The sequence below is a fragment of the Hypomesus nipponensis genome, chromosome 13 (genome assembly GCF_054491055.1).
Source record: "Hypomesus nipponensis isolate SF chromosome 13, ASM5449105v1, whole genome shotgun sequence".
Taxonomy (NCBI): domain Eukaryota; kingdom Metazoa; phylum Chordata; class Actinopteri; order Osmeriformes; family Osmeridae; genus Hypomesus; species Hypomesus nipponensis.
The window spans coordinates 13739924-13755848 of NC_140373.1; the positions used below are offsets into that span (position 1 = coordinate 13739924).

Sequence of the window (15925 nt, forward strand, 5' to 3'; positions counted from 1 at the left end):
TGCCGTATGTCGCAAAATAATACTCGTAGAAATACCAAAGAATCGACCCACTGTTGCAAAATAGAAGTAACACTTTTAGTTAACAATTTAGCGAAATAGCTTCATAAAATGGACATTTTACGTCCAGCGTTGATAAACATAAATGGCAGGATATACAGGAGAAATGTCATAAAAGAAGACCAGTACGAAGAAGAGGAAGAGGAAGAGTTTTCGTACATGGAACAAGGTATAGCCTCCTGATCATGCAAGCCTCCTGATCATGCAAGTCCAGGATTTCATCCTGTTTTCTATTTACAGGCCTACTGCACACGTTTGTCTTCGTATTTGTTATATTCGTTCAAATGTAATTAACTTGAATTATTGTGTCCTTCAGAGAGTGAACTTGTAGATGAACCGTGTGACAACCACCCCATAGAACAGACAGAAAAAGGTTACCGCTGTGCCATTGATGTTCCAAGTATTCTTTACAAGTGAGTTGGTCATCATTAGAAAGGCCTGTGTCTTCATGTCAGTGTTCTCTTTTCTTTCACCAGTTTGCATTTGAAAAAAGTCACTCTCATCGTCTTATACGTAGTTGCAGATACACCTTTAGATTACTGGTGAAATACTGTTCCTTTATCATAGGTACATCATTGGCAAGAAAGGAGAGACACGCAGGCGCCTTGAAGCCGATACAAAGACATCCATCAACATTCCAAAACAGGGACTGGAAGGACAGATTGGTGAGTCTGACCAGTCATTCAGACTCTGAAACTCTGACTATGTATAGATCAGAAACATTTCTTTTTCATTCAACTTTTAACCAATGCATAGAATGACTGTTGGCCAAGTAACATCTGTGTGCTTGTTTTGTTCCACAGTTATCATAGGCTCCCAGAAGACAGCAGTCTCTTCTGCAGTCACGCGCATTGAGGTCCTGGTGGAGAGCTTCCGGAGGAAACAGCCTTTCACCCACTTCCTGTCCTTTGCTTTAAACCACCCTCAAATCCAGGAAGGATTCCTGAGGTTCAAAGAGGAAGTCTTGAAAAAGTGTTCTAAAGTAAGGCACTCTTATCAAGCATATGGTTAAATATCAGAGTGACTCAAACCAGTATTTAATGCCATTTGGTAAATATAAAGCCATTGTATTTACTTTTTTTTGCATAGGATAATGGAGTAGATGAAAGCATCTTTCAGAATCCTGCTAAGCTTCACCTCACAGTTGGCACTCTAGTTCTACTGAATGACATGGAAGTAACCAAAGCCAGTGAACAGCTCCAGCAGTGTGAGGACATTATCAAGTAGGTGACTAAACAACTGGATGGAACTAATTTATATATTATATATTTTAGCAGCTGTAATAAACTAATTATTCATTATGGTATCAGGAAAATTACAGGGGTGGGCCTTCCTTTGGAGGTCACTGGGATAGAGTACATGAATGATGACCCCGCCATGGTGGATGTCCTGTATGCCAAGGTCAATGATAAAGATGGATCTGACAAGTGAGGATGTCCAGTCTAATTATAAGCTTACATCTCACCCTGGGTTGTAAAATTGTATTTCAATTGAGGACTATTCTTGTTTAAACTCAGAGATCCCATTGTGTTGTAGGCTTCAGCAGGTTGCAGAACAGCTTGTGGAGAACTTTGTCTCAGCAGGGTTGATGGTTAGAGAGTGGGACAGAGTAAAACTCCATGGAACTGTCATGAACACACTGTTTAGAAAACATTCCTCAGGTAAGGAGACCAGCGTTTGTTCAGTATTTAGATATCAGGTGCTAGATACCCCGGAGTTACATTTTGTGTGTGGGAGGGCACATTTTAGTAAAACAGCATGTCTGTTCAGTGGAGTTTACTGGAATGATTCTGTTCTGATTCTTGATTAAAACAGTGATGAAGTAATCCATTATACCTATTGGCCAATTATCTCTAATCAAATAACTGGCAAGCAGTGACGTAAAGCTGCATCCTGAGAAACTACAACAACAACAACAACAACAACAACCCATTGAGCCACGTCTGTGAGCAACCTCTCTCCTTTGGTCAAAGCTTGTTTGTGCGGACTGGCCAATGTTTTCCAGTTTCCCTAACAATAGCCTCATTCTTTTGGCCATGGATAAAGTCCAGTTCCAGTTTTTCCAACCTGACTTTATGCAGGGCTGGTCTGTTACACAGTACAAAGGAGGTGCACTCAGGTTCATTATGGTCTGTGTTTACCCATGGTCGAAATTTTCAGCTTGGTTTTGTTATAATCACATCCGTGTCAACATTGGATTAGCGTTTTCGGGTATCGGTTCTACTAATGTAATTAACCTGACTCTCTGTCCAATGTTCAGTGTTATTGTGAAGTAAACTTGTTGTTTATAAGCCTTTGCCTTATCAAGTGATTATGCATCTCAACTGTCAGGTCATCTCTACTGTCAGGTCATCAACCTTGCTGTGTTAAACCTTGTTAACCTTTGTTTTGTCACTTGTTTTTCAGCTGAAGACAATGGAGGTCCAGGAAAACAGAACAGGGAGTCCTTTGATGCAAGAAACATACTTAAGGTCAGAGGAAATAAAATATTTGTTGCCTCAAACATTTCCTTATCACAAAATGTAGATGCTTTTTCAGCTCCTGTGCAATTAAGTATAGTATAACAAAGTAAATGGAATCTTTGAGAAAATGGCTCAGGTAACATTTGACATACCAGTGAATTTCCACTCTTACTATTGTGTTGGCTGCCCTCTAATGGTTATGGAGAGGGTTGACGATTAATGCCAGGGAAATTCATTTGAGCTAGTGCTGTGCCCATAGTATATTTTCAGACTCACTGGTTTCCAGTTAAACAGACAAAGAAATATACAAGAGAATGCACATTGTCAGTTTAAATAGAAGAACTAGAACCTGGTCACAGTCTGAAATATATTTACATTTATTCATTTAGCAGACGCTTTTATCCAAAGCGACTTCCAAGAGAGAGCTTTACAAGGTGCGTAGGTCACTGATAATAACAACAAGATAGCCCCAAAAACATTGTGGGTAGCCAAAACATGAAGCACACATTGTGAACAACCAAAATAAGTGCCAAAGGGAAGAACCATAAGAGCATGTAGTTGAACACGTTACAGTTAAACAGCATGAATCGCTATAAGTGCAAGTGTACCTGTAGATAAGCAAGCAACAGTAAAAAATATTTCACAGCGAGTACAACAATTTAAATCAGTTACTACTAACCAACAAGAGCAACAAGCAAGAGTCATTGTGATCCTTGAGGAAACTAACATTGGGTCCAGCAAACCCTTCCTAAGTACCGTTGGACTCCCGTTGTATGCCATAGGCTCTGCACTACTTTAGTTCATTGTTAATTGGTTGAAATGGGGAAATGTACAAGAGAAAGCATATTCTATTTCAAATCTAGTGCAGAGCCTTTGACATAAATTTCAATATTTGACTGGTTGCTAGTTCTTCAAGTTAAACAGGCAGAATGTGCTTCCTTTATATTTCCCAAGCCAATCTAACTGGCTATCTAAAAGCTAGATAAATGTATGCTAAAGGTATGTGGGGGTGGATATTAAGCTAACCCATGCTTTGCCCTCTTGATGGCCTCCTCAAACACTAGATGGATATTTGAACAAACCAACATTTCAGTCAGCATAATGTTGGTTGTGTTTACTGCTCAGTATGTTTTGAAAGGTACGTTTAGTCTCCCACATTTGTCCTGAGAATGTAGCTTGAGAGTTCCTGACATGTCCAACCAGTTACCATAGTAACATCATGTTTGTAAGTGAGATGACTCATCTTGTCATTCTGTGTACACTCACTCTCTCATTTACACTGTGCACAACCACTAAAGGTAACACTTTAAATGCCCATGTTCTGTTTCTTAGCTTGTACGTAAAACTAACCATATTCTATATGTTTTTCTCTCACGGCAGACTTTTGGATCATACTACTTTGGGGAGTTTAGTTTGAACACTGTCCAACTTTCCCAGAGGTACTCTACTGACTGCACTGGCTACTACACCTCAGCAGGCTGCATTACCTTCTCATGAAGAGCCTTATGGACGGACCATCATATAGTACGGTAGGTAAGACACCAAAGAATACTCACCCAAAGACTCTTAGAGTAACTTAGAACAGTGAGCAAGTCTGATATTGGGAATGAGCCTTAGCTTGCACTTTGTTGTCCAGCAGATGGCACCACACCCATTGATAAGAGGGGGATTAAGGAAGGGTGACTGTTGGCAGGTGCCACATGGCAACATTATTCAACTGGTCATATGGACAGCCAGGTTGAAGACCTGAGACTTAACGTAAGAGGAACATTTACGGCTAATCTACCACTGAGCTGACCCGCAGACAAGATGTTTTGAAAGGCTGTTTGATAAACCAATGCTGTTGTACTTAGCTACTTTTTACTATTCAATCATTTTATTTACATATAAAGACACTTTTATAAAAAATTATGTACAAACAATGCATATTGAAAAAACAGCAGAAGACCAAGAATCAGAAGTGCATAGTTCTGCCCTGATGGGAGTGAGGAACATTTACGGCTAAGAGGAACATTTACGGCTAATCTACCACTGAGCTGACCCGCAGACAAGATGTTTAGAAAGGCTGTTTGATAAACCAATGCTGTTGTACTTAACTACTTTTTACTATTCAATCATTTTATTTACATATAAAGACACTTTTATAAAAAATTATGTACAAATAATGCATATTGAAAGAACAGCAGAAGACCAAGAATCAGAAGTGCATAGTTCTGCCCTGATGGGAGTGCAAGGACCCTTCTTTCTTTGTGCAGGGGTAACTAGACGACCCAGAGTGCAGAGTGAAGCGCCTGAGCTGGTATGTATGGCTGGATGATGCCCTGGACGTATGTGGGGCCTGTCCTGTTGGCCACAGCCTACTCAAATGTCACGGATTTGTGCCTGCTCCCTGCGGCAGGATGGGAGAGTACTGTGGCCTGGACGTCCATCTGGGTGGAGTACTCTGTCCAAAACAGAATGATCCTCTTTATTTTGCGTAGAGAATACCTGCAGGTTGTCGTTCAGCAATGTGTCTCTTGAAACCTAGGTTGTCATCAAGGACGACAACTAGTGTTCTTGCCGGGCGAGAGGCTGCCACACAGATGTCGTCATTCGTGATGGAGATTAGGGTTGCAAAGGGGAGGAAAATTTCCGGTAAATTTCTGGAAAGTTTCCAGAAAGTTTCCATGGGAATTTTGGCTTGGGAATTTTGGGAGTTTTTTTTTGCTAAACCATAACTTCAATGTATTTGAGAACAAGACTATGCACACCTAGCTCAGCTGGACCCTGAATGCAGCTGGTTGGGAACATTGTCTGCCAGAAAAATAAACCTAAACGCATAGGCTGAAATCCCGGGGGGGACATTACCCCCCACATCATGGGAAAAATATGATTTGTCCCCCTCAATAAATCACTCTAAACATAAGGAAATTTAAATAATATTAATAATATACATTTAACTTATTACAATGTAGTCTGTGTCACAGCAGTAATTTTGGTGTCCCCCTCAGGAATTGCTCTTGAGAAAATGTCTTATAATTGTCCCCCCCAAAATTGATAGCAGATTTTTGACACTGCCTAAAAGTAAAACGTTCTGTTGTTTTTGAACATTTTTGTCATCAGTGTTGCATCTGAAGGTTTCATCCCTATGCTTGGCAAGTGTGGGAGCGCCGAATTGTGTAGGGGTAAGAGTGGTATTGCAGACAGATAGAGATTTCAATTATAGCTGCAACATATTGAAATTTTTGGAGCTGTGAACTTGAATGAATTATGAACTCTGAACTGAACTAGTTCATGTAGAAAGTGAACTTTCCCAACACTGTTTGTCATTACCTAGCACAATGGTTCTCAACCCTGGTCTTGAAGTACCCCCTGTCCTGCACGTTTTAGATGTTTCCCTGCTCCAACACACCTGAATTCAAATCAATGGTTGTTAACAGGCTTCTGCATAACTAGATAACGACCCATTCATTTGAATCCCGTGTGTTGGAGCAGGGAAACATCTCAAACGTGCAGGACAGGGGGTATTTGAGGACCAGGATTGAGAACCACTGACCTAGCATATTGATTACTTGGTAAACTGAAGCCATGTTCATTTTAATACCAAGTTTTTTTGTATACAGTAGACTAACTTTTTAGCAGTGAGAGTAGGATGGGTGTATGTCCACACAAAAGTTGTATTATAAATGTTTGCATGCATTTCTGCTTATGACAAGGTAAACACAGTTAAATTACCCCAACATTTCCAGTTAATTCCCCTTAATTCCCGTTAATTCCCGTGGAAAAGTCCAACTTTGAATATTCCCGGAATTTTGCAACCCTAATGGAGATCTCTCAAGCCAAAGACGATCTGGCAGGAATGAAGCTCCGTCTTGTGGGGATTCAGTTTTAGGTAGTGGGAGGACATCTACGACACAGCTGACTACCAGTGTAGCACTGGTTAGAGAAGCCAAGTGATTGGATGACCAAGCAGAGTGATGGAGGTGTAGATGGAGAAGAGGAGGGGCCCCAGCACAGATCTCTGCAGGTCTCCGATAATGAGGGGGTGGGGTGCTGAAGGGGACCCTATCCAGAGGACCTGGAAGGTCCTACCGGATAGTAGGAGCTGAACTAGAAGAGAGAGCAGTTCCAGCAGCCCATTTTGATCAGAAAGAAGATGAGAAGCTGGTGGTTGACCGTGTCAAAGGCTGCAGACGTTGTGGAGGATCCGCATGGATTAAAGGTTGGAAGATGTAGCTGTGTTGACCAGCTCTCACCACCAGTAGAGCCAGTGTCCAGCTTTGAAGCCAGATTGGTGGTGAGTCTAGCAAGTTGTTCCTGGTTAGGAAGGTGAATCGCTTACTAAGAGCAGCACAGTCCAGTTCTTTAAAGGGGCGAGTGATTGCAAAACAGATTTTACCTTGTCATAGTTGAAAAATGACAGTTTGGTGTGTAAAATAGACATACAGTGAACCTCAAAGTCCATTGAAACCACTTTCCTAATAAAAAAAACTTTTTGAAACTGCAACTTGCAAACGCTAGCTTTTGAAACAGTGCAAGTTGTGACGTCACAACTTGCAGCATCAACTTTGTCAGGCCCCAAAATTCCACCCTCAAGTTTTCTGGTCCAGGAACATAAACGGAGGCCGCGTAGATCTCCGACACTTTTTTAGCTAGCTGCGATTTTTGTAGCAAGATAGCTAGGGCAGCTGAAGCTGAGTTGAACTGATGTAGGCTAGTGCTGTTACCCACCTAAGGCAATCCTGTTTGTATTGACAACAGAAGTGAAAACTAACGTAATCATTTCAAATGATATCTAGTCACTGTTGAAAACTTTGTTGTGTAGTTTGGGTTTATTTGTACGTTTTTATTTCAAGTCTCCACCTTCTTGTTTCAGTGAGTGCTGTGGCCGTGTTGCCTGCTCCGCAGCTTCACTCGTTGTAAACCAACCAAGCAGCGTGCAGCTCAGATCTAGTATTCATTAGCATACCATAAAAAGAGTAAACCTAGTTTTTTTGCAGGGAAAATATCAGAAGATTTTTCAGAGGGCATAGAACAGCACCCGGGCCATTTTCAGCCAAACCAATTTTATAAACCCTATTCGGAGACCTTAAGGAACAGTGTGAAATACCCCCAAAACCCAGTCAATTGCCCCTCAAAAAAAAAAAGAACAATCGGAGGGAAACCGAAGGAACGTTGATGTAGGACAGGCCGGGTCGGCTTTTTTGGCAGGGGGATGACTTGAGCCATCTTGTCAGACTTGTCATCAAGTCTGAGGGAACAACACCAGTGGTTAGGGAGGTGTTGATGATTGAGGAAAGATAAGGGAGGACTTCACCAGATAGGGACTGGTGATGGGATCCAGAGAGCATGAAGTCAGTGGGCCATGATGAGTTGTTCCGCAACTTGTTATACCATTGAAATGTACCATTACCATGTTGTTTACATAAAAACCCAGTTCCTTCCTCTGCAGCAGGCAGAGTTTTCCCATTCAGAAGACAGACATGGTTGTATGTTCTGTATCTCAGTGATGTAAGACCTGACTCAACCCAGTGCAGCCTCCTGTCTTGTCCTCCAACCCTCCCTATGCCACCTTCTGCTTGGTATGCAGGAGGAGGATTGCAGAGGCCGCTTCTGTTTGTCAGCTCTGCCCTCCCCACCCCGCCCTCCATTTCAGCAGAGTGAGTTCCCTGTGTTTCTGGAGTCTTGTCAACACAAGCCGATTAGACAGGGATATGTAAATGTCTCTGTCGGAAAACACAGCCAGCCACCCAAGCATTGATTAGTGTGGCAAAGGCTCCGTCTGGAATTTATGCTCCAGACCTGGCATGGAGGAGCTTCGGAGAGGGCCTTTATCAGCCTCTCCCTGTCTCTTGAGACAACGCTTGTTAAAGTCTGGGCCTGGGATGAAAATCACACTCAGGTGCATGCCTGACGGATTCTGAGAAACGCCAATGTTTCTCCAAGCAAACGCATAGGGAGATTTACAAGTTGATTAGACTCAGTAAGACCAGACCTCATCTATTTCAACAGAGACAGGATTCAGTCTAAATGTTCACAAAGAGTAGTGCTATACATGTTGGATAACTGTTGCTAAAGAAAACTGGTGAGGTTTCTTCTCTCTTCCCAGTCAATATCTGTGTAAAATATTTGCAAAAAAACTGAAATGACTGCAGCCACAATGCTCCTCTGCCTAATTTGCGTTGCAGTGACTTTGACTCCTGACAAGTTAGTGTTGTGTTTCTACTTGTGTGAATGTTTTCTATGTAGTGGCAGTTTGTATCTTTTTGGGCAGGGTAGCTACTGTATATCTGCCTATGTAGTCCGATTATTGCTGCCTGCAGTGGGAGGCTTTGACCGCTGAGCTTTCTATTGGTCTCCTCCACACAGCCTGATAAATGAGATCTCAATGGTGACTTTGGGGTTCTGGTTTTCTGCAAGGATTTATCCTTTCTGTTCTTTGTTAAAGATTAAGATGAATTACGGTAATTGTGTAAGTTATGTGGTATTCATGGTTCTATGGAATTCATGATTAAATAATTTTTCTTTCTGTATGGCATTTCATCAACCAATGTTGTATTTTTTATTTGGTATCTCAAACAAGCCATATTTTCATTGCAGGAACCAATAAGTCCCTGATCCGTGGGGGGGGGGGGGGTTGATGGTGGGGCTTGCAGCGCAGAACATTTCTGATTAGTTGAGTACTCCCAGCAGCATACGAGTATTTCATCCATCCAACCAATCATCCATCCATACAACCAGTCATCCAATCATCCATGCCATTTAATCGGCATGGGGGGGGGGGGGATCTCCACATTACTTTGTCAAATTTTTCTCACTATGGCATTTTGGTCATTTTGATTCCGCTTTGCTGCTATTGCTCATTTATTTTCCAGTAATAACCTAATGACCCCATTTGCAAAAAAGTACATCACGTTTAACAAGATCACAACTTGAATCTCCTCCATGTTTAGTGTCGGTTGCTTTGCACGGTGTACAGTGCACATGTCAGCCAACTAATTTGCCTGTTCTTCTGGGGAGAGTTACTGCAAAGAAAATCCAGCTAACAATGATCTAAAGCAGGGGTTCCCAACCCTGGTCCTTGGGACCCCCTGTCCTGCATGTTTTAGATGTTTCAGGACAGGGGGTCCCGAGGACCATGGTTGGGAACCACTGATCTAAAGGAACTTTCTAGTTCCTTGAAATTTAATTCTGGTCGGTACAAGTTCTTGGACTTTAGTGAGGAAGGTCCACTGCAAGTTTCTGTGGGTCAAAAGTTGCAGGTAGTATTTTTATGTAAACTATCTACTCCCATGAGATGAGCGATCTCCTCCAGGCCATTGGCTTTAACAGTCTCTGTGTAAAATAACAGAAAGAAACCAGTGTGAAATAAATCACGAAAATGTTACTGCAACAGCCCTAACATAGCCCTAATAATATACACTGCCGTAAAAGTGGATTTGGAAATAGGGCTGTTATTTATAAGTACGGTGTGTACCAATCTTTCAGCAATTTCTATTAATGTACATAAACTGGTCTCAGTTCTGTTGACATGATAAAACATGATTGTGTGAAAAAGAAGACAGTTTGTTTTGCTTCCCCTCCCCAGTACCCTAGTTTCCCTCCGACCAATCCACTCCACCTCCACCCTCTACCCTTTGACATGATAGACCAAGGCACAAAAACAGCCTCAAATAACTGCAAACAAACTTACTAAATTAAACTACCAGCACAACTTATCCACCAACCATATTTCCCTTCTACCCAGGAGTCCCACGGCCACTAGACATATCAACAGCATTCAGACACAAAGGCCACAAGAGCCAATTTCCTCTGCCATCCATGGTGATATCCACCAAAATAGCCTAGAGTATACATAAAGTATATGTACCTTATATCAGGTAAACAAAGAATGTACATAGAGTATATGGATACTATTCTTAATAACAAGTAAGCCTGCAAGCAACATAAAACATAGCTGAAAAAGACACTTAGCCATAATATTTACCATAAAACCAATTTTCTCTAGCAACTCATATGACAATAAAACAAATAATTTCAGTTTAATCATTTCAGTTTGGCTCAGTGTAATTGTGCTGTAGAAAGCTGGATATTGTCATTCTGAACCATGGAATACCATTTTTCTTACTTTTATTAGAAATTATGCTCTCATTGAGAATTATTTTATATACCTCGAAACATCTAAGGAGAGAAAAATAGATGTTTGAAAGATGTGACCTTTAAAAGCCATAGATATGTTAAATTTACATACCTGAAGTGATTGGAGCACACAGGAAATCAATTAAGCTGTTAATTACGTTTTAAGGTCAAGGTAACTTTTTCCCCATTAAGTGTCTTGCAGTAAAACTACTAATGGCTTAAGGTTCATTAAACGTACAAATGCTTAGGCTACGTTTTTACGAAACACAATTAAATTAGAGAGTTTTGACAGTGTTTTGAGTGTGCATCAGCTCACTGATCAGGTTGTAACATTAACTAGTTTCAGAGATTTCTCTCTGCTACAATTACTGCCTTAATATAAATAACTCATTCATCTAAAGGTAGGAGGTCCTCAATAGCAGCATATGGTTTAGTGCAGGAACCAGAAAGCAGGTGCTTGAAACCATCGTTAGCACTGTAATATGAAACATTATTTTCTTTAGCATTGTGTGTTCATTGTTTGAAATGCTATTCCAGCTGAGACTCTCTGGCATCTACCTGTCAACACTCATCACATTGTCACTGATGGAAATTGATGGACAGTCAAGGTTAGAGTATTTGAAATGTGCCTCTTGCGCACACGCACACGCTGAGAGAGGCAGGTGATCCCTGCTGCAGCTCTTTATCATGCAGTGTGTGGAAGGCAAACCTGCTGCTGTCAGTGTGTGTTTAACCAGAGATCCATCCACACAGGGCAGGGAGGCACAACCACAGGGGTCTGAACAGCAGCTAGCTAGGAAGGCCTCCAGTTGTTTTTGTTGAGCAGCTGAATATAGAATGAGTGAACTGCAACGTCATACCACCTTGGAAACTGGAAACTGATCATTTAGCATTTAAAATGCTAATTTTGGATTCAAACTGTCAATCATTCAATCCACATTAGCGATTGCGACCTGAATCATTCTTCACCTTTTTCTGCTCCTGAAAACCCAAGCCATTTTATTGTGTGCACTATTAAAACTGTTGACTATTAGATGATTTCTCCTCTGGCGTAGCTGCTCCCCAATAGTTCCCCTTTAATTAAGCAAACCAAGCCAGAACATGTAGGCATTGGAAGCATTATCATTATTACTATTATTATAATTGTTATTATAAAGCAACAATGTCTACTGTTCATTCAAATTCTAAAAGTGTAGAGCACACATACAGGTGAAATGCTTCCCATGCTGTCTGCCTAGCCCAGAGTACAGTGACGCAATGGGGGTGAGTGCAAAATGGATTCAGAATGTGCTCCACCAACTTTGCACTTATAATAGCTGTGTGACCTACTTTGAATTAAATCTACACATTTATAGCAACTCCCCTTACAGTTGCAAGTCACTTGAGATTACTTCTTATACACAGCCAATGAGACTTGCTCACGGCTTTGATAGGGCTTTCCAATAATCTTTAGTAAAAAAATAAAAATAAAATCTGGTTAAAAGTGAAGCAACTCAGAACCAGTGTTTTATACAGTGTCAAGAATAGATCTCAAAACGTGGGGGAACCAATTCCTCATAGCCACTGTACTAAATCAAACATTGTTTATGTCCTGCAGGGCAGAGAAGAATACCAAGTTGGAGGTGGACGACCAACAGTGTGGATAGACAGTATACTCCCCCCCCCCCCCCCAGCACCTATGAGCAGAAGACAGCAACTCTATCTCTGCTTCTAACACAATGGACCTCATCTTTATCTCCAGAGCCTCTAAGCAGGTACCATGAATCAGACTGCTTTGTGTGCCATGCTGAGTGTCTACCCTATCAAGGTCAGGCTTCAGGTGAACAGTGTACTGTCAAAATTTGTTTCAAGTGTTTTCCATTGGGGAATGCCTGGATTTCAATGGTGTGCAATAAAGTCTAAGCATTAAATCTTGGTTTGTGACATTTACAGATTCCCTTTTTTAAGGATGGCAAAATTAACCAAGGATTATGCTAAAACATCATAGTTTCCACTGTTTGTCATTGAGCAGTTAAATGGACATCTTCATTCTATATGTTATCGTCTGATGTAAAGACCTGACATTTTTTGTTTTAATCTGACTATTGGTCATATGTGAGTAGCCAATAGGGTGAGGAGGTACTACAAAACACGTCTGCCAATTCATCTCTGGCAGATAGTTTGGGCTCTGGCCTATTTACATTTTGTAGATAACCAATATTTGCAGATTACAGCATTTGCCGATAACTGGCGTGTATTCAATTTGACTGCCTTGTTGTGATTCAAATAAAGTGCTTCTCTCTTCGACGTCTTTGTGTTAACTGATTAAAGCTCACCCGATAGAAAGATGAGCTCCATCATGGGAAGAGGAGGAGAAGGCAGGAAGATGACATCAGTTAATCCAGCGTTTTAATTAAAGGCTCTCGTCCACAGCTCACCTAGGGACCAACGTGTAAGGAATAGATAGGCTGCAAAAAAACATACATATCCCCAGTTGAGTGTCATTTTCTTGTGCTGCTTCTCTGTAGATGAAGTTTGATTGACACCAACAGCACACATCCTGTTTATGTTTTATTGTTTAGTCTTTGTATTAACATACTGTATGCTAACTAATGAAAAGGAATTGGTTTTCAAGGAGGTCTGGACCTCTGATAGGCAATCAAAGCACTCTGGCTGAGGAAGCATAAGACCTACATTGGCAGGAAGGTTGTAAATAACATTATTAATCCCATGACTGGTTATTCATATGAAAATGTATCCATGACTCATATAACCTGTACATCCCTCTAATCTTCTGGATTTGCCCTAGCATATACTCTACCAAGGATTAATGTTACCATGATTTCTGTCTGTTCTAATGGATGGCTAAAGCTATTTGGTCTGCCTTGTGACCACTAGTGATGATAAGAAGAGGCAAGCAAGCTTGTATTTGAGTTGCTCTGTGACAAACGTACCGACTTTAATCCAACCCATCCCACAAGCCAATTTCAGACCCTTTGCCACACATGATAGACTAGTTAAAGACTTGATTGTTGTGTTTCACTGTACTGCAGTAGCTATAGTTTACTGTTTGAATCAGGTTGATGCTGCAGCTGTCCTTCTGTGCTACCATAAGACCAGGAGGATCCAGAAATGTAGTCTGATCATGAACATGATGGATGGGGACCACTCGTCACACATCTTGTCGAGGGTCACCTAATGTTGACAGGCACAGCAGGCTGTCTTGGCTTCTGTCCTTCACAGGGACCCTGGGACTCTGCCGACTCAGTAAAGTCTACATTGGCCACATCAACTGTTTTGTTGACTGAATGTCTTTCCTCCTGCTAAGTAGTGTAAAGATATGGTAAATTGAGCCAGCTGGCTGTCCAGCTTTGGCTGAGGTAAGAAACCTTAACCCCAAATGAACCTGTTTGTGAGAATGAGGTCCTAGATGTGAAGGAAGCCCAGACAGTATGTATTGGAAAATGTTTTTTTTAATTGGCAAGAATCCTCACATTGTTGGAGTATTATAATTGTATTTAATTTTAATGTTAAGATTGGGATACGAAGGGAACTACACATTACCGGGCAAAGGCAAGAAAGAAACATTAAAAAAAGAAACTAATCTGACTTCTTGTGTTTGTTACTACAGCAATATACTGGTTTGATTTTTTAAAAGCCAATTAACAGCTTTTAGGAAGCCCCCCCCCCCGCTCTCTCTCTCTCTCGCTCTCATTCATGCTTGCGTTTCGACAACCGCGGTGTGGAGCATATTCGAGTCGGTCAACATTGCATCGCGAAACCTTGGATAGAGGACATACGATATACTGAACTGCAACACAAATATGGTCGGCATGAAAGATCTTGGTTGCTTGCTGGTGCCTTTTCTTGTGTTAATCGGGTTTTCGATGCAGGCAGATGTGATAAGTGGGAAAGAGGGAGAAAAAGCAGGAAATTTCATGGAAGATGAGCAATGGCTGTCTACCATCTCTCAATATAGTCGTAAGATCAAACACTGGAATCGCTTCAGAGACGTGAGTCTGCTCTTTCAATCGTTACATCATGTCATATCGTTTGTTTATTCAATTTAGAAGAAGAGAAACCTGCACGCATGAATTACATATGGGTTATATCATAGGTGAATATCGGACGTTGAGGCAAAACTGTTTATTATGGGTAATTATATTGCTAATTGTATGATTCCACTTAATTCCACTCAGTATACACAGTGATCAATGCAACATGAGTAAACACTGTGAAAAACAGTTGATAAAACTGGTTAAAGTTACAACACACATAAATAATAACTGTGTGTATGCCAATTGAGACTAATAAAACAAATGCAGGTACCCTTGAATATGTACGATGACTTAATGTTGGTTTTAGATAAAGGCCTTTAATTAAAGAATTACATTACATTACAAGAATTACATGCTGATCAAACTGATCATGCTTTTTTGCACTGTGCTGTTGCTTTCGTTTATCACATGAGTAATGAACTTAAAACTATTAAATTACATTTTAGTTTTAAAATTCACAATTTTAGTCAGTTAATCTCAGGTATCCTACTTTACAACATTTCAACAAACAGTGCTTGATAGATGCCATGTCAAAATGAATCAACAAAAGTAATGTACATGTGCAAATCCATGATATTTATGATCCTAACAGTTGTTTATTGTATTGTTTCATTGTATTTATAAACTGTTTCTGGAGTAAAGACATTACTTTTACAATGTAGAATAGTCAAAACTACGTAATTGAATAGACTAATTGTGTAATAGAATTGAAACAAGGATTATCTGAAATTAGGGGAACGTTGCAAGCAAAATGCTGCTCAGCTCCTAAGGGTAACTTGGAGATTCAGTCTGGTGTTGTGTTTGTATTTACCAATCAATAATTATTGATTTTGTCACTCCTTTCCATGCATTTAAAATGTTCTCCTGTAAAGTGGGTGACCATCGAGGTAGCACTAGGCTATTTGCTGTTGCTATTTGTGGACTCTCATCTACAGTAGGAGTATTTGTGGTTTGAATCCAAATATTCTAAAGGCAAACATTGTCAAGAACACTCACAATCACAGGACAGGTGAAGACAATGCTACCCTTGTGTGTCAACCATCAGGCAAGCTGGCAGGAAGTTGGGTGTGGCAGTGCCATGATAGCGGTACACTTGGAGATGGCTCCCTGCGTGCCAAGGACAGAACACATGGCATGAAATAGAACACAGTGCCCTCAGAGGGGGTAGTTGGTTAGCAACGGCTTTAATCCCAGCCTCCTCCATAACGACGAGATGGTCACTAGATCTCGATGCCAGGGGAACATACTCTC

The 15925-nt window shown here is 40.9% G+C and overlaps 1 protein-coding gene across 7 annotated transcripts; it reads left to right on the forward strand.

The window, feature by feature from the left end:
• Positions 1-16: 16 nt before the first annotated feature.
• On the forward strand, positions 17-12923 carry ascc1 (activating signal cointegrator 1 complex subunit 1). Of its 7 annotated transcripts, XR_014729471.1 has the most exons (12): positions 17-226; positions 374-470; positions 625-722; positions 861-1039; positions 1147-1280; positions 1368-1484; positions 1594-1718; positions 2464-2528; positions 3900-4048; positions 4159-4277; positions 4775-4818; positions 12235-12923. XR_014729471.1 is itself a non-coding variant. In XM_084669556.1 (10 exons), the coding sequence occupies exons 1-9, from the start codon at positions 109-111 to the stop codon at positions 4014-4016; spliced, it is 1050 nt and encodes a 349-aa protein (XP_084525682.1). In that variant the 5' UTR covers positions 17-108; the 3' UTR covers positions 4017-4052; positions 12235-12923. The 7 variants fall into 7 exon arrangements, 2 of the variants coding, with proteins under 2 accessions (XP_084525682.1, XP_084525680.1); XR_014729473.1 differs by lacking the exon at positions 4775-4818 and having other exon boundaries at positions 4156-4277; XR_014729470.1 differs by lacking the exon at positions 4775-4818.
• Positions 12924-15925: the final 3002 nt, after the last annotated feature.

Bases quoted from the DNA above. Each gene is read 5' to 3' on its own strand.
- ascc1 (XM_084669556.1), top strand. From the start codon at position 109: ATGGACATTTTACGTCCAGCGTTGATAAACATAAATGGCAGGATATAC. The intron at 471-624 runs GTGAGTTGGTCA...CCTTTATCATAG, and splicing joins GTTCCAAGTATTCTTTACAA to GTACATCATTGGCAAGAAAG. The intron at 723-860 runs GTGAGTCTGACC...TTTGTTCCACAG, and splicing joins GGGACTGGAAGGACAGATTG to TTATCATAGGCTCCCAGAAG.